The sequence below is a fragment of the Salmo trutta genome, chromosome 8 (genome assembly GCF_901001165.1).
Source record: "Salmo trutta chromosome 8, fSalTru1.1, whole genome shotgun sequence".
Classification (NCBI taxonomy): domain Eukaryota; kingdom Metazoa; phylum Chordata; class Actinopteri; order Salmoniformes; family Salmonidae; genus Salmo; species Salmo trutta.
Window position 1 is genome coordinate 47,587,437 of NC_042964.1, and position 22,359 is coordinate 47,609,795.

At 42.1% G+C, this 22,359-nt stretch overlaps 2 protein-coding genes across 11 annotated transcripts in view; both read left to right on the forward strand.

Annotated features, from left to right (window-relative positions):
* LOC115199125 (plasma membrane calcium-transporting ATPase 1) overlaps nucleotides 1–4,316 on the forward strand; it is a 57,776-nt gene extending 53,460 nt beyond the window's left edge. For 5 of the 7 annotated variants that reach the window (XM_029761704.1, XM_029761707.1, XM_029761706.1 and 2 more), the window contains one exon: nucleotides 1,663–4,316. In XM_029761704.1, the coding sequence (XP_029617564.1) occupies nucleotides 1,663–2,031 (369 nt within the window). In that variant the 3' untranslated portion in view covers nucleotides 2,032–4,316. The remainder of the gene's footprint in view (nucleotides 1–1,662) is intronic. The other 2 variants (XM_029761709.1, XM_029761710.1) reach the window with 1 other exon arrangement.
* A 655-nt stretch (nucleotides 4,317–4,971) lies between these two features.
* On the forward strand, nucleotides 4,972–22,352 carry LOC115199127 (mesoderm-specific transcript homolog protein). Of its 4 annotated transcripts, none has more exons than XM_029761714.1 (12): nucleotides 4,972–5,409; nucleotides 5,767–5,959; nucleotides 7,419–7,498; nucleotides 7,789–7,866; nucleotides 8,151–8,287; nucleotides 8,531–8,589; nucleotides 10,217–10,257; nucleotides 10,366–10,436; nucleotides 16,334–16,435; nucleotides 17,076–17,152; nucleotides 19,381–19,444; nucleotides 21,575–22,352. In XM_029761714.1, exons 2-12 carry the CDS (start codon nucleotides 5,806–5,808, stop codon nucleotides 21,690–21,692), a joined length of 981 nt encoding a protein of 326 aa, XP_029617574.1. In that variant the 5' UTR covers nucleotides 4,972–5,409; nucleotides 5,767–5,805; the 3' UTR covers nucleotides 21,693–22,352. The 4 variants fall into 4 exon arrangements, with proteins under 4 accessions (XP_029617574.1, XP_029617575.1, XP_029617573.1 ...); XM_029761715.1 differs by having other exon boundaries at nucleotides 5,394–5,481; XM_029761713.1 differs by having other exon boundaries at nucleotides 5,408–5,630.
* The last annotated feature ends 7 nt before the right edge of the window (nucleotides 22,353–22,359 follow it).

Genomic DNA, 22,359 nt, shown 5'->3' on the forward strand with positions numbered 1-22,359 from the left:
GGTAGTGCTGAAATCCCCCCAAAAAACAGAGGTTGTCTCTGACTGAGCGTCAACAAGTTATTTCTCTCTCCAAATGTAAACATATTGTCCATGTTTTGGTTACGTTGGTCAACGTTCGCCGCCTAACCAATAATGAATGATCTTTCCCATTTTTAGACCGGACTGGTTCTTTCTCAGGGTCTTTCCAGGGTGAAGTTCAGTCCAGAGTGTTAAGTCGGTCTGGATATTCTAGCCACCTTGTCGCTGCACTAATAGACAATCAGTGGAACATTGCGGGGGCTGCTGTACTGTGTGCAGGAGGCTCCTGGAATGTCTGTGTCCTCTCCTCTGCGGAATGGAATTTCGGCATCCCGCAAATAACCAAGGCTGTCCCTTCCCAATTGAACCTTCTTTCCTGAGACCCAGATGAAGGGCTTTGTGATGTGTTCTGAGTGTATTAACTGTTCTCTACCAGGGAGTGTGTCTGTGTGAACTCAACTGGTCTCTTTCAGACTGGCTGACCTGCAGTTGCAGACATTGATTGTATTAACTGATGTGATGTTTCTTCAGAGGCTTTGAGACTAGGGAGTAGTGTCTTGACCATGTTTTAATTTCAATTTCTCTCTTTGGTTATAAGCCACATCTCCCTACTAAATGATGAACCCTCTCTTTCCAGGTGCTTCGCTGATGAGAACGCTTAACATTTAGGATTGATTTGATGTACTTTTTATTTCAATATTCCTCTTTCATAGCCTGTGTGTAGTGTCCACTGTTTTCCCCCCCAAAAAAATGAAGCCAAAAAGCACCTGAATCTTACTGACTCCAACCATATTCCTCCTTAGATTCTGTGAAATGTGTCATGGGCTATACTCAAAGGTTTACTACTGTTGAACACAAGGTAGCACTGCTCTGCATGGGTTCAGTCTCTATAGTCCGTTTTGAGTGTTTCTTGTGCTGTTGCGTATCTAGCTATATATAAGCTTTAGACCTGCTTGGCTGCTGCAGTTTTTGTTTTCTCCACAACAATATCAGTGACTGACCCTCCTCACCTCCCTCACCCTGAGCATGACCAAAATAAGTAACCTGTCTGTGTCCAAGCTTCTGTCCTCTATGGATGTGTTCTCATCCAGAACATTGCCCCAGAACATGTCTCAATTTTTCTTGAATTTTGAATAACTTTGACTGAGGGTTGGATTTTTGGAGCTGGATTTTTTTTGGTGATGTTTTTTACTACTATCACTACTACCACCCCCCCCTCCTCCTCCTCCTCCTCAATGGTTTGTTGAATCCCGAGAGGAGTTTTCTTGAGGTGTGAAAGCTGACGGTAAGAGACATGTCCCACGACCCACTAGCTTTTGACTGGTTTCTTCCACCACTGAGTGCTCAGTCTCAGTCCGAGGAAAGATGGTAACAAAAGTGATCAGGGTTTGACGACACACCGATTGACTGTAGCCTCCGGGACTAGTCCTCACTGCATACTTGCACGTCTTGTTAAGAATTTCACAACAAAATCAATGGTGTTTTTTTTTCATGTCCCCCGTCCCAAACTCACTGCAATTGACCCATTTAAAAACAGCCCCATTTTTTTGTGTCCATGGTTTGAACTGCAATTGAAAATGTATATGTGTGTATGATTCTATGTTGAGACTGACTGTGTCCCCCTTACCCTCCCTCCCCCAACAGATTCGGGTGGTGAATGCATTCCGCAGCTCCCTGTCCCCCTATGAGGGGCTGGAGAAGCCAGAGTCACGCAGCTCCATCCACAACTTCATGACCCACCCAGAGTTCAGGATAGAGGACTCGGAGCCCTCCATCCCCCTCATCGACGACACCGACGCCGAGGACGATGCCCCCACCAAGCGCAACTCCGCCTCCCCCCGCAACGCCATGCCTACCCCTCCTTCCCCGTCACTCTCGCCGACGCCCTCGCCCAACCAGAACAATAATGCAGTGGAGAGCGGCAACAACCACCTCTACGTGGAGGGCAACAAGGCAGCAGGGACCCCCTCGGCCCCAGGGAGCCCCTTACACAGCCTGGAGACCTCCCTCTGATTCTGAGCCAGCCTCCTCAACCCTCAGCCACTACTACTACTACCACCACAGCCACTTTTCTACCCACGACGAGGAGCTCACCTCTGAGGAGGAGAGACGGCAGAGGAGAAGAGGAAATAAGGGGTAGAAGGGAGAGCGGATAGTCTGAGCTTGTGCTGGACTGAAACGAGCAAACATTCTCGAATGTAGGGTTTGGTTTTGATTTTTTTATTTAATTATAATTTTATTTTTGTTCTTAAAAATACCCCTCTGTCAATGCGAGGGCTTCTTTTGTCTCCACCCCTCCCTCATTGATAACTTTTAGGTTGTTCTCGGTGCAAGAGGGGTGAATATAGTGACCTGTTTTTTTATTCATATTATTTTAATGAGGAGGGGGAGGTGGTCCTCCTGGCTTGAAGATCAGCTGTAAGAAATGAAAGACGACCTTTAGCTTCTCTTTATCTGAATGGTGTTGTATATTTATGTCTTTGGCCCTTGCTCATTCAGAAATGTTTTTTCTGCTCCATTGGCTGTTAATATTTCGAATTATTTATGTTTTTGGAAAAAGCAGGTCTGTTTACAAAGTTTGTAGATACTTTTTTTCTGTTTGTAGACGAAAGAGCTTCCTGACGTACGATGCAGAAAAATGAGGGACGGTAAAACATTGAATAAGAGGACTATTTCAGATACTGCTGTATTTTCAGGAAAAAAAAGGGTGTTTCTATTGAAACTTAACTATTTTTGCCTGCAATTTTTATTTGTTATATATTTGTAGATCAATAGAAACCTTCTAGCCAAACAGATAAACACTAAGGCTTGTATAGCGAAGAGGTCCATTGGGGGGGTGGAGAGTTTCAACAGGAGAGGGAAGGAGTAAGAACCACCAGGGACTATTCATTCACATTTCTATAAATATTTACTACGTTCATTGCTTTAGCAGTTTCAATGTTCCGTTTTCTCGTTCACAGGGAAGCTCAGAAGTCCTGTTTGTCATTTAATTGTGGGTTAATAAGGGGAGGGGTATTAAAATCCTAGTCATTTTATTTCACGTTTTAAGAGTTCATAAAGGGAGTTTGGCAGTTGGTCATCACATTGAGAATCAGTTCTGTTTTTTCTTGTCTTTTTTTTCACTCAGCAAAACTTCAGTCCCTGCCAATGTACAATATTGACATTTGTTTACTCAGGCATAGAAAAGGGTTGAATTGAAAACGGAGTCTATATAAATTAAGAAAACATTTTAACTTCACATTTTTGGTCTTTGGGTAGTAAAATGTTGTATTGGTAAAAATAAAAGCAAGTGGATTATTTTCATATTTCATTCAATTATTTTCATTTATTTTTATGAAAACTTAAATTTCCCCCAAATTTATGGTTTGTTCACATTTGAAAAATCCCCCCCCCCCCCATAAGACTCATTTTACAGTCATAGATGTTGCTGCATATGATTTGTTTGTAGAATATTTTTGACACCTGATATACTGGAAAAAGTAAAGAATTGACACGTACATTTTGTAAGAATAAAAAGACTAGGCATACACTGGTAACTGCACAGGGGTACTTTGTTTCATAACACCTCCCTTGGGAACATTTTTATACAGACAACCATACAAATTGTACCTTTGTATTTTTATGGAAACGCAGATGATAACTTTCAACCTACTGAACCAGAGTTTTGGGGTTTGACACAAATTACACATTGGAACATTTGGGGTGGGGTGGGGCACTCAATAAAAAGGGTTGTGATAGGAATATTTTTCTCAGGGTGGCAAATGGTATGAAATAAGAGACTAGGCTTTAATATAGGCCTGTGGTCAAAATACTACCAAATTTTTCATGTTGTGAAGTAGCTTATCAGCCATGTTGGGTGGTTTTTGTTTTCGGCAGCAGAGTGCAGATTCTGTTAAATCCCTCACCTGTTTAGACCTCTCACCCAGACGTAGCTGGGTGTAGGGGGCCAAGAGGGGGGGAAAGGGATATGTTCAGTAGTTGCTCAATGACAATTATATTTTGGGAATGAGTTTCTTGTTTTTACAAATAAAAAAAGCAGCTTGAAATTGCAACATTTTGAAATGGGAAGAAAAAAGAATCCATACGTTTTTGTTCTGTAGATTCTTATAACGGGAATGAATGTTTATCCATCTGTTTTATGGATTATTATTTTTTTATCTTAACATTTGGAAATAAAAACTACTTCATGTCTGTTTTTCTTGAGTAATTTAAATGATTATCGTGATTGGATTTACATTTGAAACTTGTCGAGTAATGTGTATGGTTTTTAAAAATAAAAAATTGATATTTAGCCTAAATACAGCCATGTTTTTCATTTATCAGGCGTAACAGGCCACCTTAAAGGACAAGTGCACTTTAAAAATAAAAATAAATCCTAATCTGTATTTTGGATGAAAATGGCTCATAAATAGCCTGTGCATGCGCACATGGAAAATTATTGCTCAAATCCAACAAAATGGAATAGAAGGTTGCTGATGAAGTTTGAAATGACACATTTTCATGTGTGATGTGTATGACGTGGATCACTGAGAGCTTTGCCGTTTCCAAAATGACTTATTTGGAATTTGGATCCTTTGTTCATGTTTTATCTGTGTGCCTGCGACTGAATGAGGTCTATCGCTGGTGGGATATGTTTCTCAAATTGAAGTGAAATTGCCAAAAAGTTATTGGGAACTTCTATAACATGTCGTTTACATCTAAAATGCAGATTTGGTAAAAAATAAATACATTTAAATGTACTTTGTCCTTTTAATAATAGTATGATTCTGTTTATAATGAAACCGTCTGTCAGATGTCTGCTTAGTGCTTTAGTTGTGTTACACTGCCATCTAGTGATGAGTCTGGGTGGGTTTGAAAGATACGCGGAAACAAGTAACCCGCCACTAACAATTCGTCCACTGGATGGCTGCAGATAGGTTATTTCCTCATACATGGAGAAGAAAAATATAGGATAATTTAATCATATATACCACATTCGCCTTGTCTCATTTGAATAATCAGCCAGGGATATTGATTATGTCACTGATAATCAGTAAGGTAACTTACATTCCCTCTGGACTGCTGTTCCATTGATTCATGCTATGAGTAGCCTTCCCTAGTGTCCTTTTTATTGTAATACTCATTCAAATCAGTATAGGGTGTGTTACATGAAAGTGGACATTTGGAACGGGTGGCATGTATCATTGGCATGCTTATTGGACATCCACACCGACAGATGGCTCCTGAAGATTTAGCGCTCAGCTCCCTGGCAATCCTCCATGCGACACTACAAAATAATACAATTCCCCGACCCAGCGCTAATGCAGTGCACTGGGCCAAGGTTCGAAACCTACCCAGGTGACCCGGACGCACTGAGCACATAGGAATGACAGAACCGCGACTCGGCTATAGGCAAGTACAGCACTGACAGTGCCCCGGGCGGAAGTGTTATTTTAGTTTTAAGAATTGACACATTTCTAGGAGGTAGGCTAATGCTTTATTTTTAAAACAGAATGATAGCATAGCCTATTGTTGCAAGGAGACCGCGACGTTAACATGTAGCCCACTATTTTGACGATATTCCAAAGTCTAGTTTTGCCGACTATGTTGCTTCAAGAATGTATGAATAGACAGTAAGTAGCGGGGTGTCACATGACAGTATCACACAATAGGTCTGGCACTTGTAGACCATTCATGTGAAAGGGTGATAGTAGCCTAAATTAAATGTCGTGCCGTGACCCCAGTGTTGTCTTCATCCGTATATTCCAGAGTGCGGAACGCGAGACCGGCCCTCCAACCTAAGGAAAGATGAGGGAATGGTGGCTTCTTGTGGGCTTGCTGTGCATTCCTCTGCTGGCGGTCTACCTACACATCCCTCCTCCCCAACTGTCTCCAGCCCTCCTGACCTGGCGCTCTGCCGGAGCATTCTTCACTTTCAGGAGCAACAATATATTCTACAGAGGTAAGATTTGGCATCAGTAAGAGTAGAATGGAGGGATAGGGTGTATTCTCATTTGATTCAGATTATATACGTCCAAACATCATACATTTGAAATTGAACTTGCTTATGAATCCATCTCCCTATCCCCTGCACATACCTGGTAGTGGTGCACTGTACTGATCTTTAAAGACTAATTGAATGTGTCATTGAACCAATTGCACTTTATGGCAGCGAGGTGTGGGGTCCACTTGCAAAACAGGATTTCCCCCAATAGGACAAACACCCCATTGAAACCTGAATGCAGAGTTCTGTAAGATTCACCTACATGTCCAGAGGAAAACTACAAACAATGCACGCAGGGCAGAATTAGGCCAATATCCACTAATAATACAAACTAAAAACAAGAGCAATTAAGTTTTGATACAGCCAAGAGTCCCCTCATCCAGCTGGTCCTGGGGCTGCGGTCACAAACCTGTTCTACTAACACACTGAAGCCTCAGGACCAGAACATCCAGTCAGAATAAACCAAATTACAACATTACTTATTGGGAAACACAAAGCACAAAACAAAATGCAGTGCTATCTGGCCCTAAATTGACAGTACACCACGGCAAACTATTTGATCATGGTTACTGATCAAAACCTTAGAAAAACCTAGACAAAGTACAGGCTCAGTGAGCACAGCCTTGCAATTGAGAAAGGTAGACACAGGAAAACCTGGCTCCCTGTAGAGGAAAGGCTGTGCAACCACTGCACCACAGCAGAAGCCGAGACAGAGCTGCATTTCCTGACAAAATGTCAAAAATATAACAATTTGAGTGTAATTACCCCAAATTTGAAACCCTTAAAGGTTTCAAAGACCTCTCTGATGAGGATAGGCTACCCGTCCTGTTGGGGGAGGACGCAGAGAGCTGTGGGTTGGCAGCGCACTACATTGCTGCCTGCCATAAAATGAGGGACAGTGTCTGACAGACCAATCAACTTGCACATGTCCTCTATGCCATTGTTATTATTCAATGTAGGTTATTTTGACCCTTGATTATTGTTACTGTTGTCACATTGACAATATTATTTCAATTATGTTAATATTGTAAATCTCCAAAGTAAGCTTTGGCAATATGTACTTTGTTTAGTCATGCCAATAAAGCACATTTAATTGACAGGAGCGGGGAAAGCATTTATTTTCACCTGTCCAGTTGTCACATGAATGTGGGTGGAATAAAGAAACAGAGCTTTAATTAGCGTCTCATTACATTAGAGATGCATGCAGTGATGCAGACTACTGTAGTCATCTAGAGGCTCCTTCATCAGTACAGGGAACAGTCTGGACTGCTAGAAGGTGGAGCCCATGTTTAGATCAGTCATCATTTGCACTTTACAATGGCAAGTTCCAAGCACCAGTTTTATCCCTTTGACCTATGTAACATATTTTCATGGTACGTGATGAACAATGTGTATGCTTTACTTTTTCCTCTACCAGAGACCTATGGTGCTGTAGGCAGCTCTGATGTGGTCATCCTCCTCCATGGCTTCCCTACCTCCAGCCTGGACTGGTACAAGGTAAGCATATAAGAGAAAGGGGCTTATCTATAAAATGTTATGCACAGATCAATTGGTTTGCTGGGATAATTCTTATTCCATTATTGCACACTCTCTCAGATAGTAAATTGTGAACAGAGCCATGTTCAATAGGGCACACCGTAGCAAATTGCTTTGCAACCGGACATGAAAACAAGCATCCCTTTTTGGAGTTCAGGTAGTACCCAGGTTCATGTCTTTTTTTTGTGCCTTATGAACATGACCCAGGTATCTGGACAGGTGTCTGAATGCCAGGTGTGTTTGTCTTACAGATATGGGAGCCCCTGAATCGGCGCTTTAACCGTGTCATTGCTCTGGACTTTCTTGGTTTTGGCTTCAGTGACAAACCTGTGAGTCGCAGGCTATGACAGACTTGAATTGTGGGCGAAACGGTCTTTGAGGCATCGGATAGAATGCCAGGGAATCTACCAGGGAGAGAAACGTACACATTAACCCACAAACAGTGCCAACTAATAAGCAAACAATTGCCAATAACTGAGGAATGGCAAGTTATGTTAACCTATAGACTACAGGAAAGTAGACCAGAAGGAAAATTGCATAATTTTTTTTATCCAAATAGGCAAATTTTGTTCTAGCTAAGGTGCTCACCTATACTGACATTTCTCCCTGACAGAGGCCCCACCGCTACTCCATCTTTGAGCAGGCCAGTGTTGTGGAGGCGTTGGTGTCCCACCTGGGTCTGACGGAACAGAGGGTTAACCTGCTCTCCCATGACTATGGAGATACTGTGGCCCTGGAACTGCTCTACAGGTGAGCTCGGCCCTGCTGCACGAAGTTGCCCCTAAACACTGAGCTTGTATTTCCCCCACTAATGGTCAGGGTTGGGCTTGGAAGCCAATCCTGGAGGAACCCTCATCACTGAAAGCACTAACATAATAGGGCTGCATCTCAATAGTCTAGTGATTTCCCTTCCATTACCCAACAACACAGGAAAGGTGAAATATGGTGGATGTTATAGCTTTTCCCGACTGATCCCATCTTTGTATCGCACAGGAGTGACCACAACAGGACTGGACACTTGACCATCAACAGCCTCTGTCTGTCCAATGGAGGTAGAGTACAGTTTCAGACCTTTTCCTGATTGGCTATAGGTAGCACAAACCATACTTAAGTAAAATGTACTATTTAAATGGACAAAGCAAGCCAGACAAACATTTTTAAAGTAATTTATTAAAAGTTGTAGAGCATCATAGCCAAATGATATCAGGATCCAGGTTAATACAGAGCTGCTGAGCCAGGAATAGAAAAATAATACATGTTAAAGCTGCAACACATCTGAAAGATGTAACAACCTTACCTAGTAGCCATGTAGTGACCGTACTGATGGTACCCAGACAAATCCACCCTGGGAAGACTCCAGACACCACCCTTAGCCTGGGAAGAACCATGGTTGTAGCCAACAAGAAACATGGATTATTCATGAAGTTGCGTCAATAATAAGAAATCATGAACATAAACCAGAAGATATCAGAACCTTACTGCTGGTTCCTGGTTGTTCTGCTCATGCCAAGGAATCTTGATAGAGCCGGGGGCCCAATGGTGCAGTAAAGGGTCTTCTCCACCCTGGAAAGACTCCTCACCAGGCTCTGGGAGGCTTCAGGCTCTGGGAGGCTTCAGGCTCTGGGAGGCTTCAGGCTCTTCCTGAACCTGCTGGTTTCTGTTGGAGCTGACACGAGCTAGTCGGTATGGAATGGGAATAGAGCCTTCAGTCTCAGGAGGAGCGGCATATGCTTGTCAGTGTCGCTCCGACTAGTGCCGTGCTCGAAGAGGGTGGAGAAAGACAGTCCTATAAACTGGGGAAGGAACAAACTAAATGTTAACTTCAGATAAAAATAAGACTTCCAAAAACAACTCAAGCAAACAGTACTTTAATGTTGCTCTTACCTTGTTGATAAGGAGAGCAATGAACAGCTCAGCAAAGCAAGGAGGCACCTGCAGACAGAGGTTGAATGTTAAACATACTCAACGTGATGAAAGTAACATGCTCTTGCCACCATCTTACCCTGAGCCAGTACTAGCAGCCATGATACCCAATGAACAGTGCTGGTGAAGTGAGGAGAAAAGACTTGAGTGTATTTATATGTTGTGTGTAGCAGACAACCTGTAACCAATCAGAGCCTGATTAGACAATGATGGGCAGCTGGTGTAAACTCACCTGTCTTGTCCGATTTATTATTGAATTTTTTACTAAGACTGCATTTACACAGGCAGCCCAATTCACTATTTTTTTCCACTAAATCCTGCACACCCTGCTTCTCACCAGTACCAGAGTTGCTCACCCTTGGTTTAACCCCTCATTCAAATCAGTGATTTTGTGTTCTTACAAATTCCTCTACTCCGAGTCATACACACTATACCGCAATAGTTTCCTATGGGTTAGTGCTATCCGGAATCCTTGATGTCCCTACCCTAAACTCTTACCCCCTCAAACTCAACTCTGGACCTCGAAGCCAGTTCCACTGTATTTTTTCGTTGTTCCCCTAAACCCCTACCCTAACCATTTTAAACATCCCAAGGATCATAGCAAGGACCTCTTCATATGTGTACAAAGTAGATTACCGGTCAACAACTTCATGACAAAGTGACACATTGCTTTGATAGCCTTTGTCTTACTGTTAACTTGCCATGTTTGGTTATGAAATATTTAATGTAAGTAAAAAAACATTTTTTCTTGAACAGGCATATTCCCAGAAACACACCATCCCAGATTCCTTCAGAAGGTTAGTCAACATTTACTGTGGATATTCTGGATTATCTGACTGTTCCCTGGGCATTATGACTGCTTATTGTTGTTCTGTTGGATGATCGCCATGCTGTCTCCCACACAGCTCCTCAAGGACTCCAGCTTCCTCTCTCCAGTGCTGACCCGTCTCACCAACTACATGGTGTTCTCTAAAGGGTACATGCCTGTGTTCTCACATACTGTATACATTTCCTCCTACTGTACACAGCTCTTGAATCTTTAACGTGGACACAGAAGAGACACATGAGCTCAAACTAACAGGGTTACAGCAAGGGGCTCAATCATTGATTTATTTTTTCATTGTGTATTTTGAATTATCTGCAGTGAAATACATTACCTTTACATGTACAGTCATACCTCAATATTAAAGTTACAAGTTATGGCAGTAGGCAGATTATGCAATAGTCATGTAAACACTTTACTCTGTTTATTATAATCTGACAACGCTCTGTGTTTATGAACGCCCAGAGCGCACTCTGGCACTCCAGATGGAATTTACGAACACACCCAAAGTGTCTATTTACGGTGTGTTCGTACATTCACTGAGTGCGCTCTGGGCGTTCGTAAATTCAGAGCATTGTCAGATTGTCCGTTAGTAAATTCAGAGCATTGTCAGATTGTCCGTTAGTAAATTCAGAGCATTGTCAGATTGTCCGTCAGTAAATTCAGAGCATTGTCAGATTGTCCGTCAGTAAATTCAGAGCATTGTCAGATTGTCCGTTAGTAAATTCAGAGCATTGTCAGATTGTCCGTCAGTAAATTCAGAGCATTGTCAGATTGTCCGTCAGTAAATTCAGAGCATTGTCAGATTGTCCGTTAGTATATTCAGAGCATTGTCAGATTGTCCGTTAGTAAATTCAGAGCATTGTCAGATTGTCCGTTAGTAAATTCAGAGCATTGTCAGATTGTCCGTTTGTAAATTCAGAGCATTGTCAGATTGTCCGTTTGTAAATTCAGAGCATTGTCAGATTGTCCGTTTGTAAATTCAGAGCATTGTCAGATTGTCCGTTTGTAAATTCAGAGCATTGTCAGATTGTCCGTTAGTAAATTCAGAGCATTGTCAGATTGTCCGTTAGTAAATTCAGAGCATTGTCAGATTGTCCGTTAGTAAATTCAGAGCATTGTCAGATTGTCCGTTAGTAAATTCAGAGCATTGTCAGATTGTCCGTCAGTAAATTCAGAGCATTGTCAGATTGTCCGTTTGTAAATTCAGAGCATTGTCAGATTGTCCGTTTGTAAATTCAGAGCATTGTCAGATTGTCCGTTTGTAAATTCAGAGCATTGTCAGATTGTCCGTTAGTAAATTCAGAGCATTGTCAGATTGTCCGTTAGTAAATTCAGAGCATTGTCAGATTGTCCGTCAGTAAATTCAGAGCATTGTCAGATTGTCCGTTAGTAAATTCAGAGCATTGTCAGATTGTCCGTTTGTAAATTCAGAGCATTGTCAGATTGTCCGTTAGTAAATTCAGAGCATTGTCAGATTGTCCGTCAGTAAATTCAGAGCATTGTCATATTGTCCGTTAGTAAATTCAGAGCATTGTCAGATTGTCCGTTAGTAAATTCAGAGCATTGTCAGATTGTCCGTTAGTAAATTCAGAGCCACACTGGACGCTCTGGCGGAGGAGGAGGGTTGATCCGAGCGTTCTGACCTCACTACGGCAGTCAAGCACCCAAGCTAACTGGTTAAGCATGCTAGCTACATCCAGACATAAAGGAGAGAACACCTCACTCTGACCATTTCTCTTGCTCTAGCAGAGCTGGTTAGGCTGTTTTCATGTTATCCAGAGCACTGGTGACTGATGCTGGCAACAATTTAATTACGCACCGGCCATAGTCAATAGGCGTTGAGCGTTTGTAAATGCATGAATTATTCTGCGCTCTGGCACACTGAGAGCGCTCTGAAATCGAAGTACAGCTAGAGTGAATTTATGAACACACCCTTAGTGTTACATTTAACTGCCAGTGCCAAATAATGCATATTTGAAAACTAACGTTATGCCTACCTATGTTGATTTCCATCACAGGCATATAACTTAGCTTAGGCAGGCTAGGGGCTGGGAAAGTCGAGGAATTCTGATTTCAAGAGAGAATACTGTTGTGTAGAACGAATGAGACAAGATTAATTCTTTAAAACCTGCTCAGGTGTATTAGCAATAACTTTTTACGTTCGTGAGCTAACATAAGTGTTTAGAGTAGGCGTGTACGGTGGCTCCTGTAGGACAAAAGGAACACAACAATAATTCACAAGGGCACATAGCGAAAACAACTGTTATGTGTTGACCATTAAATTGGCATATGCGATGCTGTGTATGTCAAAAAATCAAATCAAATCAAATTTATTTATATAGCCCTTCGTACATCAGCTGAAATCTCAAAGTGCTGTACAGAAACCCAGCCTAAAACCCCAAACAGCAAGCAATGCATGTGAAAGAAGCACGGTGGCTGGGAAAAACTCCCTAGGAAAAACTCCTGAGAAAGGCCAAAAACCTAGGAAGAAACCTAGAGAGGAACCAGGCTATGAGGGGTGGCCAGTCCTCTTCTGGCTGTGCCGGGTGGATATTATAACAGAACATGGTCAAGATGTTAAAATGTTCGTAAATGACCAGCATGGTCAAATAATAATAATCATAGTAATTGTCGAGGGTGCAACAAGCACGTCCGGTGAACAGGTCAGGGTTCCGTAGCCGCAGGCAGAACAGTTGAAACTGGAGCAGCAGCATGGCCAGGTGGACTGGGGACAGCAAGGAGTCATCATGCCAGGTAGTCCTGAGGCATGGTCCTAGGGCTCAGGTCCTCCGAGAGAAAGAAAGAAAGAGAGAAAGAGAGAATTAGAGAGAGCATATTTACATTCACACAGGACACCGGATAAGACAAGAGAATACTCCAGATGTAACAGACTGACCCTAGCCCCCCGACACATAAACTACTGCAGCATAAATACTGGAGGCTGAGACAGGAGGGATCAGAAGACACTGTGGCCCCATCCGATGATACCCCCGGACAGGGCCAAACAGGCAGGATATAACCCCACCCACTTTGCCAAAGCACAGCCCCCACACCACTAGAGGGATATCTACAACCACCAACTTACCGTCCGAAGACAAGGCCGAGTATAGCCCACAAAGATCTCCGCCACGGCACAACCCAAGGGGGGGGCGCCAACCCAGACAGGAAGACCACGTCAGTGGCTCAACCTACTCAAGTGACGCACCCCTCCCATGGACGGCATGGAAGAACACCAGTAAGTCAGTGACTCAGCCCCTGTAAAAGGGTTAGAGGCAGAGAATCCCAGTGGGAAGAGGGGAACCGACAAGGCAGAGACAGCAAGGGCGGTTCGTTGCTCCAGCCTTTCCGTTCACCTTCACACTCCTGGGCCAGACTATACTTAATCATAGGACCTACTGAAGAGATAAGTCTTCAGTAAAGACTTAAAGGTTGAGACTGAGTCTGCGTCTCTCACATGGGTAGGCAGACCATTCCATAAAAATGGAGCTCTATAGGAGAAAGCCCTACCTCCAGCCGTTTGCTTAGAAATTCTAGGGACAATTAGGAGGCCTGCGTCTTGTGACCGTAGCGTACGTGTAGGTATGTACGGCAGGACCAAATCGGAAAGATAGGTAGGAGCAAGCCCATGTAATGCTTTGTAGGTTAGCAGTAAAACCTTGAAATCAGCCCTTGCCTTAACAGGAAGCCAGTGTAGGGAGGCTAGCACTGGAGTAATATGATCAAATTTTTTGGTTCTAGTCAGGATTCTAGCAGCCGTATTTAGCACTAACTGAAGTTTGTTTAGTGCTTTATCCGGGTAGCCGGAAAGTAGAGCATTGCAGTAGTCGAGCCTAGAAGTAACAAAAGCATGGATTAATTTTTCTGCGTCATTTTTGGACAGAAAGTTTCTGATTTTTGCAATGTTACGTAGATGGAAAAAAGCTGTCCTTGAAGCAGTCTTGATATGTTCTTCAAAAGAGAGATCAGGGTCCAGAGTAACGCCGAGGTCCTTCACAGTTTTATTTGAGACGACTGTACAACCATCCAGATTAATTGTCAGATTCAACAGAAGATCTCTTTGTTTCTTGGGACCTAGGACAAGCATCTCTGTTTTGTCCGAGTTTAAAAGTAGAACATTTGCAGCCATCCACTTCCTTATGTCTGAAACACAGGCTTCTAGCGAGGGCAATTTTGGGGCTTCACCATGTTTCATTGAAATGTACAGCTGTGTGTCGTCCGCATAGCAGTGAAATTTAACATTATGTTTTCGAATGACATCCCCAAGAGGTAAAATATATAGTGAAAACAATAGTGGTCCTAGAACGGAACCTTGAGGAACACCGAAATTTACAATTGATTTGTCAGAGGACGAACCATTCACAGAGACAAACTGATATCTTTCCGACAGATAAGATCTAAACCAGGCCAGAACTTGTCCATGTAGACCAATTTGGGTTTCCAATCTCTCCAAAAGAATGTGGTGATCGATGGTATCAAAAGCGGCACTAAGATCTAGGAGCATGAGGACAGATGCAGAGCCTCGGTCTGACGTCATTAAAAGGTCATTTACCACCTTCACAAGTGCAGTCTCAGTGCTATGATGGGGTCTAAAACCAGACTGAAGCGTTTCGTATACATTGTTTGTCTTCAGGAAGGCAGTGAGTTGCTGCGCAACAACTTTTTCTAAAATTTTTGAGAGGAATGGAAGATTCGATATAGGCCGATAGTTTTTTATAATTTCTGGGTCAAGATTCGGCTTTTTCAAGAGAGGCTTTATTACTGCCACTTTTAGTGAGCTTGGTACACATCCGGTGGAGAGAGCCGTTTATTATGTTCAACATAGGAGGGCCAAGCACAGGAAGCAGCTCTTTCAGTAGTTTAGTTGGAATAGGGTCCAGTATGCAGCTTGAGGGTTTGGAGGCCATGATTATTTTCATCATTATGTCAAGAGATATAGTACTAAAACACTTTAGTATCTCCCTTGATCCTAGGTCCTGGCAGAGTTGTGCAGACTGAGGACAATGGAGCCCTGGAGGAATACCCAGATTTAAAGAGGAGTCCGTAATTTGCTTTCTAATGATCATGATCTTTTCCTCAAAGAAGTTCATAAATTTATTACTGCTGAAGTGAAAGCCATCCTCCATTTGCGAATGCTGCTTTTTAGTTAGCTTTGCGACAGTGTCAAAAAGACATTTCGGATTGTTCTTATTTTCCTCAATTAAGTTGGAAAAATAGGATGATCGTGCAGCAGTGAGGGCTCTTCGATACTGCACGGTACTGTCTTTCCAAGCTAGTCGGAAGACTTCCAGTTTAGTGTGGCGCCATTTCCGTTCCAATTTTCTGGAAGCTTGCTTCAGAGCTCGTGTATTTTCTGTATACCAGGGAGCTAGTTTCTTATGACAGATGTTTTTAATTTTTAGGGGTGCAACTGCATCTAGGGTATTGCGCAAGGTTAAATTGAGTTCCTGTGAATTGACGCACTCTACTCCCGCACACACATTTTGACGGCGTTTCTCTGTGGTTTCGGCTTCAGAAGTAGTTTTCACATACAAGCTTTATATGCCAAATATGCTTCCCAAAAATAACGTGGTCGCGGTGGTAGAACGTTTATTTTGATTGGCGATTTTCTGCATTTGTCAGAGTGCCATCGGGTAACCTGATTTTCAACGTGTCCATGTAAACATGATTATTCGAGAAATCGTTATTCTTGCAAAGCATGTAAACGTTTGAATCGAACTATTATATTAATGACTATCCGCAATAACTGCAATAACATATTTACAGTAAGAACATTGTTGGCAAGTTAACTAGGCACAAGTATTACAGCTCTAGTTATGTCCATTCAGCTAAATTATAAACCCCTCGACCATTTTACTGTTTCAAAGATGAACATATTTTATTTAAACGTTATGAAGGTATTTATATTCGCTGCAAAGCATAGCTGACGAATCAAACTGAGTGAAAACATGGAGGATTACCTAACCAGCATTCAACTGAGTTAGAGTGAACATATTTAATGTACTGTAAAGATGTAGCATTTACCCTGTTTACTCTTGGTTTCGTGTCAGGCTTGGGGACGTGTTTGGTCCATACACCCAGCCCACAGATGCTGAGTTGTTGGACATGTGGACAGGGGTCCGCTTCAATGATGGGAACCTGGTCATGGACAGGTACTGTACCATACACTGTTTTCAGACCTCACTAGTCAAATACCTATACATATAGAGTAGTCACTAGACAGATCTCTGACTCATTTCAAACTAACATGGCTAGTCAAATTTTGGGTTATTTGATACATTGTCATAGGTGAAAGAAATTGATAAAAAATAATTATTTGAACCCAACCAAATTGCACTGAATAAATGTGCACATTTTCCATCTAAATGATAACATACTGTATATGTAACAGTGTAGGTTCCGTCCCTCTCTTCGCCCCAACCCGGGCTCGAACCAGGGACCTTTGCACACATCAACAACTGACACCCACCGAAGCATCGTTACCCATCGCGCCACAAAAGCCGCAGCCCCTGCCACGCAAGGGGAAACCCTACTTCAAGTCTCAGAGCGAGTGACGTCCCTGATTGAAACGCTACTAGCGCGCACCACCACTAACTAACTGGCCATTTCACATCGGTTACATATATAAACAGAATTTTTTCCCCACCTGCATAGATTGTGTTGTTAACCCTTGTACATTTCTTTTGATTGAATTTATTAACATAAGCTAGTTTCCCATTTCTCCCTATACAGTGATTGACTGATTGATCTGTGATTAATTGGTAATACGATTGCATTCCCTTCTACTCCTAGTATCCTGCAGTTTATTAACCAGAGGGATGAGCACCGAGACAGATGGGTTGGTGCTCTGACCTCCACTTTCATCCCTGGTGAGTACTGTCTGTCTAGTTGCTGAGCAATGATTGAAACATCAATTCCCGGTTTATGTGAAGTCTGTTACACAAGAGTGTCTCAAGTTATGACTGAACCTTTGATAACTGAATGAAAACAAAATATGATATAATCTCATATAGATGAGTGATATTTAGTGCCTTCAGAAGGTATTTACACCCATTGACTTTTTCCACATTTTGTTGTTACAGCCTGAATTGAAAATGGATTAAATGTAGATTTTGTGTCACTGATCTACACGCAATACCCCAATCCCTTTGTTATGACAAGCCTAAATTACTTCAAGAATAACAATGTGCTTAACAAGTCAGATAATAAGTTGCATGGACTAACTGTGTGCAATAATGGTGGTAACATGATTTTTGAGTGACTACCCCGTCTCTGTACACCACACATACAATTATCTGTAAGGTTCCTCAGTCGAACAGTGAATTTCAAGCACAAATTCAACGACAAAGACCAGGGAGGTTTTCCAATGCCTTGCAAAGAAGGCATTGGAAAACCTATTGGTAGATGAAGAAAATAAAAAAGCAGACTTTGATTACCCCTTTTGAGCATGGTGAAGTTATTAATCACACTTTGGATGGTGTATCAATACACCCAGTCACTACAAAGATACAGGTGTCCTTCCTAACTCAGTTGATGGACAGGAAGGAAACCACTCAGGGATTTCAACATGAGGCCAATTGGGATTTTTAAACAAGTTAGAGTTAAATGGCTGTGATAGGTGAAAACTGAGTATGGATCAAAAACACTGTAGTTACTCCACAATGCTAACCTAAATTACAGCGTGAAAATAAGGAAGCCTGTTAAGACACTAAAGTAATACTGCAAAAGATGTGGCAAAGAAATTCACTTTTTGTCCAGAATACAAAGCATTACTTTTGGGCTAAATCCAACACATCACTGAGTACCACTCTTCATATTTTCAAGCATGATGGTGTCTGCATCATGTTATGGGTATTCTTGTCATCGGCAAGGACTAGGGAGTTCTTTAGGATATAAAAAAAACAGAATAGAGCTAAGCACAGGCAAAATCCTAGAGGAAAACTTGATTCAGTCTGCTTTCTAACAGACACTGGGATACAAATTCACCTTTCAGCAAGACAATAACCTAAAACACAAGGCCAAATCTACACTGGAGTTGCTTACCAAGATGACATTGAATGTTCCTGAATGGCCTAGTTACAGTTTTGACTTAAATCGTCTTGAAAATCTATGGCAAGACTTGAAAATGGCTGTCAATGATCAACATCGAACTTGTCAGAGCTTGAAGATTATTAAAAGAATAATGGGCAAATATTGCACAATCCAGGTTTGCAAAGCTCTTAGACATACCCAGCAAGACTCACAGATGTAATCACTGCCAAAGGTGATCATAGCATGTATTGATTCAGGGGGTTGAATTCCTTTCTTATCCAAATATATTACTGTTTATTTTCATTACCATTTTATTTTTCCCCCCACTTTAACATTAGAGTATTTTGGATAGTTCGTTGACAAAAAATGACAAACCTATTTTAATCGCACTTTGAAACACAACAAAATGTGTAAATAGTCAAGGACTGTGAATCCTTTCTGAAGGTACTGTAATGACAGAAGGGCAATGGCAGGAAGTTAAGATAATGTACTGTCTGTCATTCATTCAACTCCATCACTGCTGTTCTGTCCGTTGATGTTGATTTCCTGCAATAGGTTGGTTTGTGCCTACTATGAAACTGCACAAAAACAAGTTACAGTGCCATGTCAGTTAGTACACTGAAGTTCTGAATGCCGTTGTACAGGGACTGTAAACGGTAAAACTCCCCCCTGGTTTAGACTATGAGATGAACAGCGAGTCAGTCAGTGAGGCTAAGCTACTTAGCGCAGACTAATACCTCCCAGGAGTTTATTAGCCCATCTGTGCCCCATTAAGGTTAGCTGGTAGTGGCGTGATCGGTGTGATCCACACCTCCCTCCCTCCCTCCTACACATGGTCCCCATCCCCATAGAATCCTGTTCAACATCCCACTGCGAAGCGTTTCGGTCTGTCATCACTAGATGCATTATAACATATGATTGATATGAGAAGGCATGTGGATTTAGTTAGATGCTAATTGACTAGCCTGTCATTGGAATGCAAAAAAAATATAATTTCAGTTTTTTTTAGAACAAGTTCATGGAATCCCACTCCTCCACGTCATCTCTCTATCTCCTTGTCTTTCAGTTCATATGATCTATGGACCCCTGGATCCAGTCAACCCTCACCCCCAATTCATCTTCCTTTACCAGTAAGTGCACCTCTTCCATAGTCTTATCCTATTGACATGCATTGAGGTATTTAAGGTGTTAGTTTCATTCACATGCACTGGGTCATTGCCATTCACTTGCAGTGGGTAGTTACATTTGTGAGTGTAGGAATATTCAATTAGTTTTGCTAGGGCTGAGATTGCATGGTAAATGCTGTCTTTCCATATGAAGAGCTGTAGTATCATGTACAACCACATGATGGGGGTGTTTACTGTGAGTGTCTGAGGCACAATGTACTCCTGTTTTTTCCTGTCTCAAATAAGGGAAAGGGGGATACCTAGTCAGTTGTACTACTGAAGGCATTCAACTGAAACGGTTTCGTCGACGTCTAAAACGTGATATTAATTTAATACAATAAACTTTCTATGGCGTGCCAAGCCTTTTTTTTGTCGTAAGGTAGTACTTCTTCTCCTGTTGTTGGAGCACAAGCCTGTGCATTCCTTCTAATGTCTGCTATAATACCAGAAAGGGTATTCAAGCCCTACAGACAGACAGAAAGTATATTGTAGAAGTATTTTTGGGCTCAAAGCTCAGTCCATAGGTTGTGTAGAATGTTAAATGCACTCTCTTTGTCAGAGCAGTTTATCTTACTAACAGTAATTGTCACTGCCTTGCATCGCCAAGGTCATGGGTTCAAATCCCATCCAATGTCATTTTTAACATAAACCTACTCTCTTCAGATATCTACCTTTTTAATAAGTGTTTCCTAGTTAGTGTGAAGGTGTCTGTGGCGCTGGTGGATGCTCCCTGGCTCACACAGATGAGGTCGCTCGTTGGAATCCCAGTCCTGGGTTGAAGAGGACCACCCTTCATCTCTGAGATGGGGTGCGAAGAGGACAGAAGAGGGGGCATGGTCCCTGTATTCAGATATAAATGCACATGGTTATGCAATAATTCACCAGAAACACCATGGTTAAATCTTGAAAAAATATATTTAGTCTTTGCTTCTGCTTGCCTTGAACTCTACTCAATTCTCCCCTCTCGGTTGCTACCTTCCTCCACCACCATGTCAGTCCGTGTCAGTTGTTGGCGTTTCAGCTGGTCCGGTTTGATCATTTCTTTTGGACCCATCTGGATAGATCCTTCTTTTGACTCTCTCACCATTTTTCCAACCGACGCTTCGCACTGCTAATTACCACCCCAGAATATCATACCGTCCCTGCCAAGTCTTTCCCCATGGCCTCTGCTTGGATTGGAGCCCACAACCTCTCCACTGAGAGGCAGACGTCTTTCTCTTATGCCACCATCTTCCATGACGTCGTTGTAGGCCGAAAAAGCAGAGAACAAGTATGTTCTTTGTAGCTGTCGGTCTGTAGCCTTCTGACACAGGAGGATATATTGAGGCTATAACCTTAGCTACAGAACCACTTGGGTTTTGAACCATTATCTTGCTCTGCAAGCCGGTGACAATTCCACTCAGCCACTGCAGGATTTAGATTTAAAAAAAAATATATATATATATATTTTTTTTTTTTAATAGTTACTCAACATTCAATCCAAAGCATCAGAGGGGGAAAACAGACTTGAACCTTAATTGTGAATCAAGACACAATGCACCACCATTGGCCGTGAGTTGTGTGGGATTTGTAGACTGATGTAAGGCAACACAATTATGCAGAACTAAAGGGAAGATTTGAACCCCCGTCTGACTCGATTGAAGGTGACTGACCAGAACGAGAAAGTGTAGGCTATATAGAAATGTCGCTCAAATTGAAAGTCATTACAGAAAATGATTTCTATCAGCCTAATGGCGCTGTAGTGAGATCTCACGTTCCAGTGTTTGGAGTTGTAAACAAGGCTGCATGGAATTTCTCTAAATGTGACTCCGTGCAGCCAATGGCAACGTGCGCTTTAGGTATAATGCTAGGAGCCGCTTGTGTTTGACAGCTCTAATGCAATTCCACCACTATGCGGATGTCGGCTAAACCGGAAGTGATTGATTAGAGCCCCGAGACAAATGCTTAAATTCTGCATATACAGTAGTAGACAAAGTATTTGGGTTTCTGTATATATCCCCCATGATTCATTTGGGTATTACAGAACGCAAGTATTCCTTTTGTATGAATATGTCCTCTTGTCCCTCCCAACCCAATGTTGTCATTGTCCTTCAGGAAACTGGTGCAGAGGTCTACTGTGTCGGTTCTGGATGAACACATCAGCCATTATCCCCAGCTGGAGGACCCTACTGGCTTCCTCAACGCCTACTTCAGCTTCATCAACGCCTTCTGAGCCAACTCACCAGAATTAGACAATCTGAACTTCTGCGAGCATAACCTGGGTCATGTTCATTCGGGCTCACAACGGGAAGGTTAAAACATTTTGCAATAGGAAAACAAAAATATGCATTTATTGGAGTTCAGCCCTGTTTGTGTTTTCTTCTATTTGGTGCCTAATGAACACAAATCTTCATCTCCCATTGTGGAAAAAGTTGTGAAGATTCAGCCCTGACTAGGTCAGTCATGAACAAAAACCTCAAACCTGGATGAGAACTGTGCACATTGAATCATAGCTGATATGACACAGTAATCTTGAATCCATTCCTGGTCTGTCATCAAAGCGCCAAGCCAAGTTCGACAGATAGCGTCTCCTGCTACTCAGTATGAACAAAATGACAGTACTAAATGGATCAACTACTGCTATAGGGAGATGGGTGATCTTTCATGCTTCCAGTAGATTTCCTAAGGTAATCTCATCTTTGGGGTATAAACTATTTGTTGTTTATGACAAATTTATGTAATTCGTAAGGTTGAAGAGCATTTGTAACAGGTTGCATCCCAAGGAAAATAATTGACATGATTTCTACATTCTGGATGGAGGAAATACAGCACTGACTTAAAGGTCAACTTTCTAGAAATAAGTTGTTTTCCATAAAGCTAACAATTCAGTCCACAAAAGA

Bases quoted from the DNA above. Each gene is read 5' to 3' on its own strand.
- LOC115199127 (XM_029761714.1), top strand. From the start codon at position 5,806: ATGAGGGAATGGTGGCTTCTTGTGGGCTTGCTGTGCATTCCTCTGCTG. The intron at 8,288-8,530 runs GTGAGCTCGGCC...TGTATCGCACAG, and splicing joins GCCCTGGAACTGCTCTACAG to GAGTGACCACAACAGGACTG. The intron at 10,437-16,333 runs GTACATGCCTGT...GTTTCGTGTCAG, and splicing joins TACATGGTGTTCTCTAAAGG to GCTTGGGGACGTGTTTGGTC.